This window comes from Rhinolophus sinicus, chromosome 9 (assembly GCF_057876585.1).
Source record: "Rhinolophus sinicus isolate RSI-liver-muscle chromosome 9, RSI-T2T, whole genome shotgun sequence".
In the NCBI taxonomy this organism is placed as follows: Eukaryota; Metazoa; Chordata; class Mammalia; order Chiroptera; family Rhinolophidae; genus Rhinolophus; species Rhinolophus sinicus.
In genome coordinates this window covers 14,443,976-14,463,262 of record NC_142509.1, presented here as the reverse complement: position 1 = coordinate 14,463,262, position 19,287 = coordinate 14,443,976, and the positions used below count along the sequence as shown (strand labels likewise).

Below are 19,287 nucleotides of genomic sequence, written 5' to 3'. Positions count from 1 at the left end.
TTTAAAAAGCTCTTGGAAATTAAAAATAGAGCAGAAATAAAAAATTCAGTAGGAGGGTAGATGAAGTTGAAGAAAACTACCTTAAAAGTAGAATTAAAAAGACGTAAGAGATGGAAAATGGGAGCGAAAAGCCCTTCACCTTTTAACATTTTGCCACATTTGCTTTTTCTCGCTCCATGTTTGCATATAATAATGATTTTCTTACTAGTATTATTTATTGAAAAGTAAATGGCAGACAACATAACCCTTCATTGCTAAGCATTTCACTGTTTATCTCCTAGGAACCAGGGAGCCAGGGTAAAATGACCAATTTTAGGAGACTTCACACCTGTACAAAACTATTATATACCATAGAGACCATTATTAAATGTTACCAGTTGTTTCAGTACCGTCTTTGAATCAGGACTCCTCTGCCCCACCCGGGATCCGGGCCAGTCCTTTATCTGGAGCCCACCTTCTCTTTCCTAATGTTGACACTTTTGAAGGGTTGTAAAGCCTCTCGCTTGCCGAATGTCCCTGTATTGGGGTTTGCTGATATTTCCTTGTGTTTAGATTCATGTTGTACATTTCTGGCCAGAACACCAGGGCACAAGGTGTCAGTTGTCCCATCAGGAGTGATGTTAACTCCGGTCACTTGGCGTTTTCCCTTTGTAATTAGTAAGTAATCTGTGGGGAGCTATTTTGAGACGGTGCGTGGATATTCTGTTCTCAACATGTTTCTCCCCAGTGGGTTGACATTTATTGGACACCAACTCTCCACCACGCTCCTCGTGTGAAGTTCAGCTGCAGGTCAACACCTCTACTGGCATTTTCGGTGGACACCAGAGTTTGCTTCGGGCTGCCAATGAGTAACTTAGCTTTGGGAAATACATTGATTTGGATCTGAGAGGTTTTATTCCGTTTGGGACAAAAATGCTCTTTTGGGTTTAAAGTCTGAAAGGCCAGATTCATTTTTTCATTTGTTCAGTAAGAATTTGTTGAGTGCTTACTGTGCTATTCCAGGTGCTGGGGATAAAATGATAAAAAAAAAATTTAAAAAGTTAGACAAAATAAAATCTTTGTCTTCCTGGAAGGTCCATTCTAATGGGGGGCAGGGGAGAATCAGACAAAATCAGTCTGTCCTCTCTTGTCGGGTAGTGATGAGTGAAGGAAACAGTGAGGAAGTCAGGGGTCCTTCAGCCAGGGCTGTCCGAGAGCTCTGAGGAGCTGACCTTTGGGCAGAGACCCTGGTGTAGCAAGGGAGCAGCCGTGACTCAGGGGAGGCCCGCTGTGCAGGCGGAGGAGCAGCTGGTGAGAGGCCTAGAGATAGGCACATGCTCCATGTGAGTTGGGGGGGCCGGAGACATTGCGGGGGAGAACGGTGGTAAATGAGGTTGGGGAGAGGTCCAGACACGATGACGGAGGACCCTGTTGACCATGATTAGGGAGTCCGTGGGAAGTCCAGGTTTGAGGGGGTCGGCTCCTCAGGAGGACATGGAATCCTGCAAGCCCTTCCCCTGACCCCAGGATGTCAGGGCCAGGGCGTCCAGTGGTGGTCTGCCACAGGCTAGCCCCCACGAGTGACTGGCTCTGAGGACCCTGGGTGCAGCAGTGGGGTTTCTGCATCCAGGCAGGACTTTCTCGGGAAAAGGATAGCAGGAAGTGAACAGTTGGAAAATGCCTTTTTATTTTTTCCCTGCTGCAGGAGGGGTCTTGCCGGTGAGGTGCCTGTTTCCCCAGCACCCTGGGTGGCTTGGGCCGTCTTTGACAAGCCTTGGCAGTCAGGGGCATGCTCGGAGGCCCAGCGGCTTTCTGATCTGGAGCAGCCAGGGAGCCCCAGGCTATGATCCCAGGACTGCGTCCATTGCCAGGAGGCCTAGGCCCTTCTCCAGCATCAGCTCTGCCTTTGTCCACAGCCCATCTCCCCCACACCCAGGGAGTGCCTTTGCTCATGGCCTTTCTCCCCATGGCCCAGCCCAGGCAACCGGAGTAACAACGAACACAACAAGAATGAGAGCTGGCATTTGAGGAACACTGTTTGGGGCGGGGTGGGCGGAGCGGAGGGTCACATTCTAAATGCTTCCTCTATCCTGCTCATTGACTTCTCACAGCAGCCCAAGGTTACACAGCTACTCAGTGCAAAGCCAGGATTTGAGCCCAGGCTGACTGCTTCCAGGATGTCTGTTCTCCCCAACGCTGCACTGCAGACAGCATGGGATTCTCCTAGAGTCCACTGCCAGGGCCACAGCAGTGCCATTCGACCTATTTCAGGCAGTCTCCTGCTTCTTGAAATCTTGGTGTGCTTGACCTCTGGCCTCTGAAGCAGGGCTGGTAGAGAGTGTTGGCAGTGAGAAGTGAGGAACTACTTTTGCCGCTGCTTCCCTTTCAGGGTCCAATCCAGAGATTCTTAGGAAGTGGAGTGATATTTAACATCTCCAGTGGTCCAGACGACATGTATTGTTTAATGGTAACAACAGTTCTGTGGGGCATAATCTTATGACTACCCTTTAACAGATGAGGAGACTGAGACTCTGAGACGTTAAATAACACGCCCAAGGTCTCACAGCCAGTAAGAGCAGAGCCACGTGTCGGCTCAGATCCCGTGTCTTCTTCCCACCATACTGCTTTGCCTGCTGGGGCTCATGACCCGCGGCCTTTGATCCTCACCAGAAGTCATGTGCTTGGGGTAGCACCCATGGACATCTCCGCTGGGCTGTTGGACGACAATATTGGGACTTTGAGTGGGTGTTGAAAGAACACCAACTCTAGGGTAAGAAGGCCACGATTCCAGCTTGCTGCTGCTGCATTTCACAGCCTGACATTGGATAAGTCTCGAATCGTCATCAGCGGTTTTTACTCACCTATGAAATGGGGATTAAAATCACCGACTTCCTCAAACCAAATAGCTTCGTCTCAAGGTGTGTAGGTGCATGTGAGAATTTGCTGCAGTTTTCAGTACACCTGCAGGGCTTCTCTTTCGGTTTCCCTGGGCAAGCACATCTGACTCTAGAGTTAGGGAGTCAGAAATGTCATGGGTCTTTAGAGAAATATCCCAACTGATTTTAAAGCCCCATGTTCCTTTTCTGCCCTTAAGATCTATGTTGAAGCGCTACATATAAATGTTAGAGTAGTGCTAACAGTTGTAGCAGATGTTATTAGAAATAGAGAAAAGGACTTAACCAAAACCAGGTGGTATTGGACCAGGACCCTAGCCTAGAGAGTCTGTTTAGGAAAACGACGCAGTTTCCTTCTAGTGAAAACTGGTTCTCAACTGTGGGCAGTTTTACCCCCTGGGAGACATTTGCCAATGTCTGGAGACATTTTTTGGTCGTCACATCTGGATAGATGGTTTCACTGGCATCCCGGTAGACGCCTGCAAAGCTGTTAAACATCCTGAAATGCACAGAACAGCCCCCGCAACAAAGAATTACATAGGCCAAAAGGCCGGTGGTATCAGGATTGAGAAACCCTGGATTAAAAATAGCCAGCACTTACGTAGTATTTACTGTGTGTCAGACATTGTTCTAAGTTCTTCACAGGTATTAACCTGCTTAATGGTCCCAAACCTATGACATAGGAGTGATTATTATCCTCAGGTGACAGATGCTGAGGTAGGGGCGTGGGAGGTTAAATAAATGGATCAGGGTCTGGGTCCCGAGGAAGGAGCGAGCCGAGCCAGGACTTGAACTCAGACATTTGGGCTCTAGAGTCCTTGCATTTAACCACTGAACTATCCTGCACTGCTTTGCATTAATAGGACAACTTGGCTTTAAACCAGATTTTCAGCTTTGGGCCCAGAAACCCACATACAAGGCTGACAATTAAGTTTGTGAACTTGTTGCAACGATGTTGTTAACCTTTTTTGATATCAGAGGGATTATTCATTATGAATTTGTACCAACTGGACAAACAGTTAACCAAGTTTACTATTTGCAAGTACTGAAAAGGCTGTGTGAAAAAGTGAGACGACCTGAACTTTTCACCAACAATTCATGGCTCTTGCATCACGACAATGCACCAGCTCACACGGCGCTGTCTGTAAGGGAGATTTTAGCCAGTAAACAAATAACTGTGTTGGAACACCCTCCCTACTCACCTGATCTGGCCCCCAATGACTTCTTTCTTTACCTGAAGATAAAGGAAATAGTGAAAGGAAGACGTTTTGATGACATTCAGGACATCAAGGGTAATAGGACAGGAGCTCTGATGGCCATTCCAGAAAAAGAATTCCAAAATTACTTTGAAGGGTGGACTAGGTGCTGGTGTCGGTGCATAGCTTCCCAAGGGGAGTACTTTGAAGGTGACCATAGTGATATTCAGCAATGAGGTGTGTAGCACTTTTTCTAGGATGAGTTCGCAGACTTAATTGTATAACCTTGTACCTAGAAATTTGGCATGTGAGAAAGAGTCAGAAACCTTTTATTCCTGTGCCTAGAAAATAGGGGTAGGGTGGTGAGTTTTCTAGATTTTGAGTGTGGCCCAGTTCATGAATTTAGTGGCATGAGGCACTTTGTGGGAGTGGGTCAGCCTTTTGCTCCTTCTGTCAGGGAATCAGAGGCCAGGCAGGGGTCATCTCTTCCGTGGTGGGGACCGGAGTGTGAGGACTGTGCAGAGTGGGCCTAACTCTGCAGTCCCGGGTCGTGTTGTGTCATTGCAGATATAAAGACAACCGTGGTTTACCCAGTCACAGAGAAGCACCTGCAGAAGTACCTGCGCCAGGACCTGCGCCTGGTCCGAGAGACGGGAGCAGATCACAGGAATATCACCTTACCCTACTTGGTGTCCCAGAGCCTCAGCATCCAGGTAATGGGCCACCACATCTTGGACTGGCCTAGAAGGGTCAGATATGCAGTGCTGTCCCCATGGCCAGTGTCTCTTTCTCAAGCATCCGTCGCAGTCTTATCAGGGGCCAGTACTGTTCCACAGCACAAGTTATGGGGCGACGGCAGAGAGCACAGTAGAGTCCCTGCCTTTATGGAGCTTCCTTCCTTGCAGGAGAAAGACAGCACACAAATATATAAGTGGCCATACGAGACACGAGGCCATGAGTGCTATGGAGAAAACTAAGCAGGAAAGTGGCATAGAAAGTCCTGGGGTGAAGTGGTCACTGTTTTGCATAGGATGCTCATTGATAAGGGAGTTGACCCTGATCGTGGGCATGCCCAAGGGGATCTCAAAGCAACCTGTATCTACTCTAACAGTCCTCACACAGTCTCGGAGTGGCTGTGCTGTCTCCAGGGATCTGAATGGGTAAAGACTGATGCCTGGTAGGGCTCACCACAGTCCAGACTTTTATTCCTGGTTTTGCCGGCAGCAAACCAGCCTCCAGAAGCCAAGTCTGAGTCAAAAACTTCCCCTTCTCTTGTTCTCCCTTGCATTCACTTCATAGGGGGCAGATCCCAATCGTCCCTGGGGACTTAGTGCAGGCCTCGTCTCCCAAGGACTATGTTCGGGGGTTGGCAGCGCCTTCTGAGTGTCTTTAGCCACTGGACCAGCTGCCAGGCCATTTAGCGAAGAGATCCCGATTTCTCTTTGGGCCTAGGCCCACCGCCAACCAGAGCCTCTGCCTGGAATTGGCCCCATGTGAATGCTTCGAGTTAAATATGATGGATGAGTCGTTTTCTTGCTCACTCACTGGCTCTCACTGTCTCCATGTCTTTATCACTTACTCTTGTTCTCTTTGAGCATTTTTCACTTACTCTTCCCAAGGTTCAGGTTCCAGTAGTGGAGGGTGTTCTAATGGTGGAAACTCACAGCCATTTCTCCAGGCCCAGAAGAGGGGCGGTGCCCTGAGTATAGGGGCACTGTGGGTGACTGTTCTCGGGAAGAGGAAGGAAAAGGAGGTTGGCAGGGTGGGTGGGAGGCCCTGTGTGCCCACAGCCCTCTTTTCCAGCCTGGCTATTAGCCATGGTCTCCCTGTGCAGTATTTGCACAACTTCCTCTGGCTCAAGATGGCTTGGGTTTTTTTTTGTGTATGTGTGTTTTTTTAAAGTTCCAGCACTTGCTCTCTCTTCTAAGTGGAAAGGAGATATGTCTCCATCTTCCTAGATAGCTTCTGCTGTTAGGATCCTAGAGGAATCTCTTGGAACTTACGAGATATGATAAAAAAAATATGGTGAATGTTTAAATTTTAAAAAAATTATTATAGTAAGAGACACATTGCTGTTAAACCCCCTCAAAATACTCCCCCTCACTTTGAACACACTTATCCCATTGTTCCTGCCACTTTCTGAAGCAGTTCTGGAAGTCCTCTTTCATGAGTGTCTTTAATTACACTGTTATAGCTGCCTTGATGTCCTGAATCAATTCAAAACATTTTCCTTTCATGGTCATTTTGACTTTGGGGAAGAGCCAGAAATCGCACGGTGCCAGATCCGGTGAATAAGATGGATGAGGACACACCGTAATGTTTTTATTTGACAGAAATTGCTGTACCAGAAGCGATGTGTGACACAGAGCCTTTCCGTTGTGATCACAAAATATGGTAAGTGCTGCTACCAAGTGCCTTTCAACGGAAAGGCAGGGATCTTCAATATGGAAAGCGGTGCATCAAACCTCAGTAACAGTGTGTGACAAGTTTCAACTTGTTCGGTGCAGTCAGTCAGGTGTGAGCTACAGTTAAGAGAAGGTGCATTTTATTTAAAGTGTGCCGTAAATCATCCTCCATCATGACAACGCTCCATGTCACACATCGCTTCTGCTATACCGCAATTTCTGTCAAGTAAAAACATGATGGTGTGTCTTCATCCACCGTATTCACCGGATCTTGCACTATGCGACTTCTGGCTCTTCCCCAAAGTCGAAATGATTCAGGACATCGATGCAGCCACGACAGCACAACTAAAGACACTCAGAAAAGAGGACTTCCAGAACTGCTTCAGAAAGTGGCAAGAAGGATGGGATAAGTGTTTGAAGCGAGGGGGAGTACTTTGAGGGTTGTTAATGGCATTGTCTTTTACTGTAATGAATTTTTTTTATTTAAACATTCACCATATTATTTGATCATACCTTGTACTATGTGTACCTTCTTATACTCTATTATACAGATCCCCTTGGAAAATAATACAACAAAATTCTGCTGCTCTCCCAACTCCTGGTTGACATGAACACTCGTGTGTCCTTTCTTGGCTAGTTCTTGGAGGTTTACAAGTACTCAGCTTAACTGGTCACAGTCATTATATTTATTGAGCATCTACTGTGTATGTAGCAGGCTCTGTTCTAGGCTCTGGAGGGTCACCAAGGTAAACTCTGACAATGCCCCCGTAGTCCTATAGGAAGATGGACATGTTGTTTGGCAACGCCGTGTAATGAGTTAAGCACTTTGGTGGTTTACATACAAGGTGCCGTGGTAACACAAAGGGGGAGTGATCAACTCAGACAGTCGGGGGCTTCCCAGAGGAGGGGATCCTCCAGTTGGGTCTTACGGGACAGATAGAAGTTTACCAGGTAGACAAGGCAGATAGGACATTCCAGGCGGAGGGAAGAGCAAGCCCAGAAGCACAGAGGGCTGGGGAGCTGGAGGCTCAGCAAGAGACAGCAGGACAAGGGCGGCAGGGGCCGGGGGGAAGCGTGTGCACCTCGTTCAGGAGACCAGGAGGTCTCATGCTGATCGGCAGGATTGCCTGCTGAGAGTTTTTTAAATGCAGAGCGTGGGGCCTACTCCATATCTGCTGAGTCAGAATGTTCAGGGAGCTGGGAAATTCGTATTTTTAAAAAATCGCTCTGTTTCTAATGGTCCTCAGATTTGACAGTGATTGCTGTGGGCCATGAGGGTCCCCGCAACAGTTTTCAGCATGTGGGTAACGTGATCAGATTTAAAGAATCAGATGGAGTGTGGTGACAGTGGAAGCAGGAAGACTACAGCCCAGTGTGAGTTGGAGCCGAGGCAGAGGCAGTGGAGAAGGCTTCAGTAGTGAGTTAATTAAGAGGTAGGGCTTAGGAACTGGGGGATGCAGAGAGGTGAGGGAAGAGCCTGGGATGGCTCCCGGTCTAGCCTGGGCGATGAAGGGACAGATAGTAGGATCGTTAACCAGGATGTGGGATGTGGACAACAGCGAGGATTTATGTAGAACACAGTGAGTTCAGTTTGGCACTTACTGAGCCTTCACTGGGTGCCAGGATCTGTCCTAAGCATTTTACGTGCATCACCTCATCCAATGTTCACAGTACCCTTTTGGGGATGGGATTCGAAGCCAGGCAGTCTGGCCCCAGCGTCTGTGCGCTTAGCCCACTACCCTATTTGGCTCCTCAAATTTGGTACTTGTAACTTCCAGCAAAAACGCCCAGTGAAAACTGCAGTTCCATGCCTGGGTCCGGAACAGGAGAGGTCATCAGCCTAAAAATGCGGATTGGTGAGTCCCTGAGTCAAGGCTTCAGCGTCAGCCAGGTTTGGGTTCTCATGCTGCCTTCTCAGGGCAGTGTGGCATGGGCCTTCACTTCTGAGGCCCAGTTTCCTTGTCTGGAAAATGCGACTAGGGTCCCAGTGGAAATTGAGAGCAGTGTCGTGTATCACGTGCCTGTTGCTATTTTCAGCACAGAAGAGGCACCAGAGTGGTAGCTACCCTCATGCACACACAACTGGGGAGCAGGACAGGAAAGTATGGAGCTAAGACACCTGGAGCTGCGGGCAGGTAAAGGGTGGCAAGCAGGTGGGTGAGCAGAGAAGCAGGAGTGTGAAGAGGGAGCAAGATGTCCTAAGGGAGGAGAGGGTGTGTGGAGGGTGCTGCCAGTGTCACTGCCAGGAGGCCAGGCCAGGTGTATTCCAGAAGCCATCAGAGCCCACCCACAGGCCTATCACTGTGCGGTGGCCGAGTCTCCTGGGCTTTCTTTCAGATGGTGTCACTCCCCGTTGTGTAACCCCCAAGGATCTGTGTGAGTTCTGTTCCCTGCTTCTCCCTTTGTCATCTGGGGTTCTGGCCTGAGACTTCATGTGGATTTAGATCCCTCCTACTCTCCACGTGGCCTGGGACATGGGCTCTAGGACCAGGCTCTGCGTTTGGAATTGTGTGAATTTCCTTACCCATGCTTTTCCCATACCTGCAAAATGGGGTGCTCACAGCCCAACTTCCCAGGCTGCCTGTGAGGACGGTCCCCTTGAGGCATAGCGCAGGGCCTGGCACATAGTAAGACTGCGCCCATCACCACCACACTTGTCACTCCATTCTCGCACTTCTCTCTCGCCCTTCGATCAGCACCACCTCCTTTGCTCCTTTTGTCTCTCTTCCTTTCTCCAGTTGGCGTGTAGCCTCCAGCACGCTGCCCATTGTGGGCATCCCAGGTACCAGCATTGGAGCTTTCTGTGCTCTGCCCTCTGCTTGTAGGATGCCTGCTCTGAGCTGCGTGCTTCCACGTGCATTTGCTCACTTACAATCCTCACCTCAACCCTAATGTGTACATATCATTAGCCCCATTTTACAAAGGGGGGAACCAAGGCTTAGAGAGAACAGATCACTTACCCAAGGTGACAGCTAGTTAGGGGGAGAGCTGGGGGATGAGCACAGTCTCACTGGGCCCCAGAGCCCGTTCACTCACCACCACACTTGCTTTCCAGTCAGAGACAGCAGCTGCTCAGTTGTGGACAAATGCAGGGCCCAGGGCAGCTACTTGTGGGCAGGGCTCTGTGTGGAGCCCCCCTCCACCTCCTTTATTTTTGGGGTGCTGCAGGTCAGGTTCTGGCTGGCACATTCCAGTGAGACAGGAAATGCCTCCCTGGGAGATCTCAACATGGTGGGGCGGGCTGGGCAGTTCTCTGGCCACAGGGCTGCACAGCGGAGCCTGCTGGCATCTGTGGGGGAGCTAAAAAATATACAATACTTTTCCTCCCACCTCAAAGTTCTTCTAGCTGGGCTGACAAGCCAGTTAGCAGAGACAGACGAACAGGAGAAAATCAAATTTTAATCCATGTGCATGGGGAATTCACATAAGCATGAAAATTCCAAAGAATGAGGTAAAACTGGGTATACATGACTCTGTACACAAAGGAGAAAGGAGGGGGCGCAGATCTTACACTTCAGAAGCGAGAATGATGGGAGATGTACAGGTGATGGAGCAAGAGCGGAACACACGTGGCAGGTACATTTTTGCTAGGCAGCCCAGAAACAATGAGACACCAGTCATCGAGTAGACAGGCCCCTGTTTGATGCCCTCCCACCCACCAGACTCAATTCAAATTAGGCTGTTAAGGCGACCATCCTAAGATTTCCTTCCTGGAGTGGGTCTTTCCCTCTGAACCTCTTAGGCAGAAAGAGAAAGAGTCAGAGGTTCTTTCTGAATCTTTTGTTTCTTAATTACCACCTTAAAAATCATCCCAAAAGGCAAAACTTTTGGTCCCTTCATCCTCCAGACCCCTCCCAGGAAGTGGCACAGCCAGGCTCTTCTCAGGAAGTGTGGACCTTTTTTCTTTGTCTGTGGGTGGACCACATGTGACCTGTCTGTGGCTCTTCCCAGGGGGCTGGGAGGCCCAGCTATTCCCAGGCAGGTACCCTCTGCTCCCTCCCTCTCTACCTCAGATAGCTGCACTTGACCTTGTCTGTGCTAGCCAAGGAAGCGGACTTCTGGGATGAGGTGTGCCCGCTCTAACTAGCCCCCGCCCCTGCCTTTCGCTGACACTTCTGAGAGTGTGCTGAGAAGCGCTTCACTGGTCTGGTGGTGGTGGTTCCCTGACCAAGCCAACCTCTCCATGAACTTGGAGGCCCATCGTGACTATGAGGTGGAAGGGGCAGCATTGTGAGCCCAACCACTGCTCCCGCTCTCTGGCTTCCCAGCAGGGTTCTCTCTTTGATTTCTGGCATAGAGTTATTGACCTGAAAGGAAGTCGAGTTTGCAAAGGGACCTCAGAGCTTGGAGGAAGTGCAGAAAAGCTGAGGTCTGAGATCTGTGACAACAGGAGCCTTATCTTAACCTCCCTATAGGAGGCTTCTTCAGAGAGGCCACCAGGACCTTAACTGTAAAGTGATGCCTTTGGGATCCACACAGTGCCCAAGGAAGGGTTCCCTGAAGGCTCTTGACAGTGGCGCATCAAAGGGTGTAAGGGAGGGCGGGAAGCCCTGAGTTGATGAGCAAGGTCTCTATGTGGGCTTCAGGTCTGCTTTGTGACACAGGGGCTGTGCCAGCTGAGACTGCTGTGGCTCCAGGTGGGCTGAGGTGCCCATCCCACCACTGAGAATCCCATTAGGGCGGGAAACCCACACACATTAATTTTTAGAACCTAAGCCTTTCCCTGCCTAGGTATAGAGGCAGCTTTCTCTGCAAAAGGAACTCCCAGCCTCTTTGCCGTGGTCTTTGCCATGGTCCTAAATAAAGTGGGATGGGGCGTATGCAGGCAGCTCTCCCCTGGTCCTGTGGGCAGTGGAGGGGTTCACGCAGACCAGGTCTGTGAGGCCACAGCAGAGTGTGCATGTTTTTGACCAGGAAGAGCCTCAGGAGCCAGCCCTGTGTGCACAGCAGTGGCCCCTGTGAGGAGTGCTGGTGGCCAAGTGTCAGCGGTGGTGGCAGAGGAGAGATCTCCTCTGGACCCCTGAGAGCAGATCCTGGAGGACAGGACAGCCTGGGTATACATCCCCTGAGTTCCGGGGCGGTCCTTCCTGGAGGGGCCAGAGAGCTTCATGAGCCCCGTCTCGGGAGTCTCCCCAGGGGCGGTGACTGATGCGGGACCGTCTCTTGCCCCCGCCTTCCAGTGGGTGGACAACATTCTTGACAAGAAGGCCGAAGCCGACCGGATTGTTTTCGAGAACCCGGATCCCTCTGACGGCTTTGTCCTCATCCCCGACCTCAAGTGGAACCAACAGCAGGTAAAAGACTCCTTGCTGGGGTCCTCCGCTTTCCGAGAACCCTGCTTCACGTTGCTGGCGCACCCGACCTGCCCTGCTTTCTCACGTTGGTCACCCTCTCTAAGCAGATTATAATAACCAGCAAAGAGAGGTCTGAGCTCTGTGCTGAGTGTATACCTGCCACACACAAATGTTTACGCTTTAATGGGTCAGTTTAAACCCTTCTGTCTCCTCCAGTCCTCCGGGTGTGTGTGGGGGGGTGGGGTGCAGAATGAAGTGATGTTTGTGTAAGCACGAGCCACTCTTGAACCAGTCAAGTGGCTTGGGTGGCCACTTTCAATTTCTGGAGCCCTGAGGTGGACTGTTTGCTTCTCTCCGTCCCTCTGGACACCAACAGATCCAGGCAGGCCCATGGTCTGAAGTACTGGCAGGCAGTAACCATGGTGACCAATCAGGGGTCCCGTCACTGCCCTAGTCCCTAGGTGCAGAGGAGGTCTCCTGGCAGTCACGCCTCTACCTGGGGCTCTCAGCTTTGTTTTCTGGTCTCCCCGCTATCTGCCCTCCTCCATTTCTCCTCACCGTCTAAGGAGCAGGTTTCCAGTGGAGCCACCTTCACTCGCACTGTCCCTCGTTCTCTACCTCTCCATCTTCTTTCCTCCTGCCCTCACTCCCCTGCACCGGCCCACCACCAGTTACAATGCGCCATCGCTTCTGTGGGGGGACTTTCATACCCTGACAGTAACAGAACAGGCAGAGCAGCATGTTACAGGAAGTGCTGTTCCCACCACACACTGGAATTGGGCCAGACTGAGCCTGCAGCAGGTTGGGGAGCCAGGAGAAGGCCGAGGAAGCCAGATGTGGGACTGCTGGGTAGGACGTGGGGAGATAAATGCCCCCCTCCTCTAACTAGAATCTTTGAGTAATCTAAGCTCGGGTTTCCGTTCTGCCTTTGGGTGGGCCCTTCTGGTTTCTGTGTTCCTCACATGGTCATAGGAGTCCCACACAGAGAGCGTTCTGGAGTCCAGGCCCTGTCCACCTTACCATGGATGCCTTCTCTCTTGCTTTCTCAGCTGTGGTCTTTGGGTCCTAACTGAGCTCACCTGCAGTTTGCTTGGTTTTGATTGGGTGATTTCTAGACCTTCCATGACACTCCTTCACTGCCAAAAACGGGGGGCTGGGAGCCTGTGGTTGGAGCAGAGGGCCAGCGTTTCACTTCAGAGGCATGCAGGCTAGTGAGCGCCAGCTGTCTCTTACAGGAAGCTGTGGGAATTCCTGAACGTGGCTCCAGGGGTGGTAGGAAATTCGAAGGGAGTTTCCAAAATTTGGGGCACTGTGTGATGATTTGGTACAGCCGGGTAAGATCAAAGAAGATGGCCTGGCACTTGCGGGGTGTTGCAGCGGAGAGAGGCTGAGAGAACACCTGCCCCCACTCTCCCGTCCCCTGCAGCCCATCCCCACCTCAGGCCTCCATGGAGGAAGCCAGGACTGGCTCAGGAGATGCTGGGGAAGTGGGGACAAGGCCATAGGCATGCTGGTGGCAGCTCTGGGGCTGCCTTGGTGCAGCCCTGCAAACCCTGTCTGTCCCCTCGGCAGCCCTGCGCCTGAAGGTCCTGGATTGCAGACTGGGTCACGAGAGGTGGGGGTGGGGTAGGAGGAACTTCTGACTCACAAGATCGTTGAGGACTGAAGAGCTTGTGCTTTGCAGGGGGATGGTGGTCTGAGGGCCGTGCAGGGGCAACAAAAGATGGCCTTGTGCATCGCCAAGAAGCCCTGAACACACTTAAGCCATGGCACTGAGAACGGAAGTCGTCGTCCTCCTGACCTGGTGCTGGCAGGCATCCTGCCTGGCCTGCCTGTGGAGCTGCCCTCTGTCTGTTCCACTGAAGCCAGAAGAGGCTTCAGGAACTGCACTGGCCTCCTGGCCACATGGCTGCGCTCCCCCTCAGGGGTTTTGAATGGGCTTAAATGTCAGACTTCCCTTGGTGGGACATAGGTGCCATTGTCCTTGGCCTTTGCTTAATTTGCATTTGTCTCTTGGTAGTGCCGTATGTGATGTCACGAATCCTTGAGCTATGACAGAACACTACCACCGACCACTCCCCGAGCATTAGGCCGTATCCAATCCAGCAGGGAGACTGGCCAGGCAGGACTTCTGTTCTTTGTCCTCGCAGCAGGGGAGGGCACAGGGAGGGGAGAGGTGCATTGGCACAGCTTTGGGAAGCCTTTTATTTATTTTTTTTAAAAGATTTTATTGAGGAAGAGGAACAGGACTTTATTGGGGAACAGTGTGTACTTCCAGGACTTTTTTCCAAGTCAAGTTGTCCTTTCAATCTCAGTTGTGGAGGGCGCAGCTCAGCTCCAGGTCCAGTTGCCTTTGCTAGTTGCAGGGGGCACAGCCCACCATCCCTTGCGGGAGTTCATCCGGCAACCTTGTGGTTGAGAGGACACGCTCCAACCAACTGAGCCATCTGGGAGCTCAGCGGCAGCTCAGCTCAAGGTGCCGTGTTCAATCTTAGTTGCAGGGGGTGCAGCCCACCATCCCATGCAGGTATTGAACCAGCAACCTTGTTGCTGAGAGCTCACGCTCCAACCAACTGAGCCATCTGGCCACCCGGGAGCTGAGCAGCAGCTCATTGACTTCATTCTAGTTGCAGAGGGCGCAGCTCACTGGCCCATGTGGGAAACGAACCAGCAGCCCTGTTGCCCAGAGCTCGTGCTCTAACCAACTGAGCCACCCGTCTGCCCCTGGGGAGCCTTTCTAGTCACTTGGAATCTCATCCTGCTGCCTCCTCTCCCAGAAGCATATCTGTATATACTATATATGTATGCAGGTAATGCTCCAACTGATGGCCTGAGATTAGAGACTCTTTGTCCATATGACCATTCATCCATCCATTCCACAAATATTTGTCAAGTCCCTAATGTTTGCCTTCCTGGAGGTTATAACATCCCTTCCTCAATTCTCTTAAGAGATCACCTGTACATTTTATGTGTTTATTTTATTGTATCTCTGATTCATACATGCACATGGTAAAACACACAAATAGTACACAGAGTGTGCAGTGAAAGAAGTAAATTCCCTCACCCCACATGCCTCCATTTCCCTTCCCCAGAAGAGGTGGTTATTTCTTTGTCTCTCCTTCCAGAGATAGTCTTTGCATATTGTATACATAAGTATATATGTGTGTGTTTATATGGACACACGTGCACTTTCAGTTCATATGATTTAGATTCTTTGGTCTAAGGTTCTCAGACCAGGAAACTCCCTTTGAGTCACTGCAGAGATGGGGCGGGGGGCTCTCCAAAGCTCCAGCCATTCTGTCTTGTCCCGGATGCTGTTACTTTGATTTCACTGTCCTGCCTTGTAAAAAGAGATTGGTGGTGTCTTCTCCCGGAGTGACTGATGGGCCACTTTCTGGGGTGCCAGTCTGAGACCCTCACTAGCCCCTTGTCTAGTTTTTTTCAGGTAATTTCTCTGGGCCAGGGGCCCTTTGGATGCTTGCAGCAAATCTGGGGTAATGTCTGATATCAAAGGATGGGTTTTTCCTCCTTCACCCAGCCCGTGAGCTGACACCCAGCACCGGATTTCATGCCTCATTCCATGCCTGTGGAAGCAGAGAGGTGTGATTTAATGTCATGATGTCATGTTCGGGATTTGTCAGCAGACATTATCTAAAACAAATGCTACTATTATTTGGGAGTCCTGTGACAGTAACACATGGAAAAGCTGAAGACCACAGGCACACACATACACACCCCAGGTCCAAACAGTTTTGTGTCCTGACTTCTCCTTGGGCCCCTAGCTAGTGAGAGAGTAAATGTCCTAGACACGTGTCATGAGAAGGGAGAATGTGGAAGGGACTTGTGGGCACAGCCGAGACCTGGGTAGGCCCAGCCTTATCATCAGTCAGGAGGTTCCCACTGGGCTCAACCGTAGCAGGTCTGGGGCAGAGAGCCCAGATTCTTAGAACTCTGGGAGAGAAGAATGTCTGTAGCAGGAAGAGGCTGTTGGCCCGAAGAAGCACATTGAACATCAGGTACCATATGGAAAATCTCATTCTCACTTTTTGAATCAGGGTCCTTAGGGATTTGGTTGGGTTACTCACGGTCCCCAGATTTATCGCCTTGAGAAATCTAGCAGCTCAGGCTGCAGGGCTGAGTGCTGCTGGAGTCTCCCCCATGCCTCCCCCGTGGAGCCCTGGTGTCTGGGGCCTGCCTCGCACATGGATGTGATAAGTAGCCAAGGTCAGGGTTTGGGGGAGCAGGGAGGAGTAGGGGGTTATCTGACAGGGGAAGAGTTTATTTGCTGTCTGGCACAAGATCTTGTTGACTGGTTCTTTGCACTGTTGTGACCTCTAGGTTTTTTCAGCCATGCACTGTTTTCAGGAAGGACATCAGGCGTGTCCGCCTGTGAGGCCTGGGAGATAGGGAAGAGAGAAAAATGTGAAGGCTCTGGTGGTGCTCACTGCTGAGCTGGGCCCGACTCCCTTGCCACCTTTCACATCCCTCAGCACCCCTTCACATGCTTTAGGCTCCAGACAGATCGCATTGCCTACTCCCTGCTTACGTGCCATGTACCTTCTTGCCTCTGACCCTTTGCTTTCACTGTTCCCTCCACTTAAATATCTTTTCCCAAACCTGCCTCTTGTTCAAGACCCAGATCTCGTGCCTTGTGTTCTACGAAGCCTCTCTGGATGGCCCTAGCTAGCTAGTCTTTCCTTCTTCCTCCTGTGCTTTTATCACTTCATGTGTCATAGCAGTTACGTGTGTATGTGCCATTAGAGCATAACCTCTTAGAGGGGAAGAGTTGTCCTGGGCGCTTTCTTGAACCTCCTTCCTGTCCCCCGCCCCCATCAGCTGTGTGAGTATATAAATATTCCCATACGATATTCTTTAGCAGGAGGAATAAACAGCAGTTCTGTTCCGTAGACTGTCCCACTCACCCTGGGCATGTGGACGCCCACATTGTCTGGGGATCGGTCCTGCTGTGGGGTTCCCAGGATTGGCTGGAACTGCGGGACTGGGGGGCAGCGCCTCCTGGCTTCCGTGGGGAATTCCAAGGTTGGCAGTCTCCCGTGACTGTCCACTGCTGAGCCTGTTTACCCCTGGTCTCTACAGCTCGATGACCTGTACCTGATCGCCATCTGCCATCGCCGGGGCATCAGGTCGCTTCGGGACCTCACTGCAGAGCACCTTCCGCTGCTCAGGAACATCCTCCAGGAGGGGCAGGTGAGTCCCCTGGACAAATCCCACCGAAGCCCGGACGAGTCCCACCCATTCCAGGGTGTTCCCTGCACCACTTTCCTCTCCTTTCCAGGGAGGCTGTCTAGGAAAGGGGCTTTTCTTTGGATGCCAGTGTGGGGGCCACATGCAGGCTCTTTAGATGGTCTCACAAGGCCCCGTCACCTGGTCCTGCCCAACCCTCCAGCCTGACTTCCCGCCACCTTTCCTCACCCCACACTCGTCCTCCTCAGCTTAGGTTCCCACTTTGGCTCCCTGCAGCAGATCCCGTCTGGGACGCCCTCCCAGGATTGCCTGCCTTGCTTGTGACAGCCACATTGTACCAGACGTTGTTCTTTGGTAGCTGGGTCCCCGGCTCTGATGTGTGTATGCACGAATCCCCTCATTTAGCCTGAGAGCAGCAACCGCGTCTGCAGCAGCTGGCATTCGGGGATACAGTCTATCTGGGGTGATGATTGAATCGAATGAAATCATAGGGGTGCAAAAGGAGCCTTGGGGCAAGGGAAGGTGGGGGAAGAGAGTCTCAAACCCTGGGTTGTGGTCCTGATTCTGACATTGTGACATTAGCCACCTGGCTGACCTTGGGCAGGTCACTTCACCTCACCTCTCTGGGCCTCAGTATCTTGTTAGGATCCTTCTGAAGCCACCATTCTGTGGGGTTATTCTCAGCCTTTGTTTCCACTCTGAAACATTTGAAGATACCCCTGACGGCACATGCCCAGGCCCGGAGTCACAGATGCCCAGCTGGGAGAGAGGCTTGTCCCTTTCAACAGGAGCTGCTCCAAGGCTTGGATGCACTTAGAGGAAGGGTTCTGCCTGGATCCGCTCCTTGTTACCCTCTGGACCCCAGCTCCCCACCACTGCCCTAACCACTTCTCTCTTCCTGCCAGCCCACGTCACTGTCTCTCTGGCTGCCTTTCTGTTTGGAGTGACTCGTTTCTCCTGAAACAGCCTCTGGGTGACAGAGAGTGGTGTCTTTCTTTCAGGGAGATGCCGGGCCAACACTTTCACCTGCCCTGGCAGTTCTGGCGGCCTCGCCCTGCTTATTCCAAGAAGCTCTTTGGGTGCTCTGGCCTTGGTCTCACCTGCTGCAGAAATCCCTGGGGTGTATTCTGAGCCCACTGAGGCCCTAGTCTCTTTCCCGTCACCTCTGACCTCCTCAGGGATTTACCCACAATGGAAACCAGAGTCTCCTCTTAACTCCAAGCTTTGGAGATTGGTAGAAAAATCCCTACCCCTGAGCAAGGTGGGGGTGGGCCAGAGTCAATACTTTCTTCCCCCGACAGGAGTCCACCCCCAGCCTTTCTCTTGCACCAAGGCCCTAGCTCAGCCCGGTCCCCAAGCCCCATCCCCATCGTTTCCAAGCTAAGGGAGAACCAGGCTTCCTTCCACCCACGCAGCGCTTTAAGTGTTCACAAGTCGTTCCCAGTCTGGGTCTGTGGGGCCTGTCCTTGGGCCCTGGGGCTTCCTAGATTCCCAGCAGCAACCTTTGAGGAAGGAAATGTTTTATCAGGTTGGAGGGGGATGCTGATTCAGGCCACTGTCCCCTTCGTCTGGGAGAAGGAGCCTCAGCTGTGCTGCTGTCACCTGTATTTGTGGATTCCCTGGAAAGGAAGCACAGTGGGCAGAGGGCTGTTCGGAGGGTTTGTGTAAGGTGAGCCCAGGCTAAGTGGGGTTAGGACAGGAAGAGGGCGGAGCCGGTGGGTGGGCAGCACAGTGAGCCTGCCGCTGCCCTTCTCCCCAGGAGGCCATCCTGCAGCGCTACCAGGTGCCGGCGGACCGCCTCCGAGTGTACCTGCACTACCTGCCCTCCTACTACCACCTGCACGTGCACTTCACGGCCCTGGGCTTCGAGGCTCCGGGCTCGGGGGTGGAGCGGGCTCACCTGCTGGCAGAGGTGATCGAGAACCTGGAGCATGACCCGGAGCACTACCAGCGGCGTACGCTCACCTTTGCCCTCAGGGCGGACGAGCCCCTGCTCCAGCTCTTGCAGGAGGCCCACAAAAGCTGAGTCCACCCACCCAGGGCTCTCAGGAGCATGGACGTGTGGGACTGGGTGGGGAGGAGGGATCTTTTAGCACCAAACGAAATTTTTAAAAATATATTTTGTACTGGCTTATTCCTAATGTGTGAATAAAGTATTGGTCTCATTCAGTGTTGACTGATGGTGCAGCCCGGGGAGGAGGCGCTGAGGGAAGTGGAGAGGGCAGAACCCTGGGGAAGGTCTTGAGAAGAGAGGACCAGCTCTGGTGGGGGTGGCTTCAGCTGACCTGGAGGGGTGCCAGGCCTTGCTCCAACC

At 51.8% G+C, this 19,287-nt stretch overlaps 1 protein-coding gene across 7 annotated transcripts in view; it reads left to right on the top strand.

Annotated features, from left to right (window-relative positions):
* Positions 1-19,287, top strand: part of DCPS (decapping enzyme, scavenger) — a 41,193-nt gene that overhangs the window by 18,144 nt on the left and 3,762 nt on the right. For 3 of the 7 annotated variants that reach the window (XM_088800840.1, XM_088800842.1, XM_088800841.1), the window contains exons 3-5: positions 4,637-4,782; positions 11,568-11,768; positions 16,866-16,976. In XM_088800840.1, coding sequence (XP_088656966.1) covers positions 4,637-4,782; positions 11,568-11,768; positions 16,866-16,976 — 458 coding nt within the window. Of the gene's footprint in view, positions 1-4,636; positions 4,783-11,567; positions 11,769-16,865; positions 16,977-18,732; positions 19,143-19,287 lie in introns of those variants that run through there. The other 4 variants (XM_019710475.3, XM_088800838.1, XM_019710479.3 and 1 more) reach the window with 4 other exon arrangements.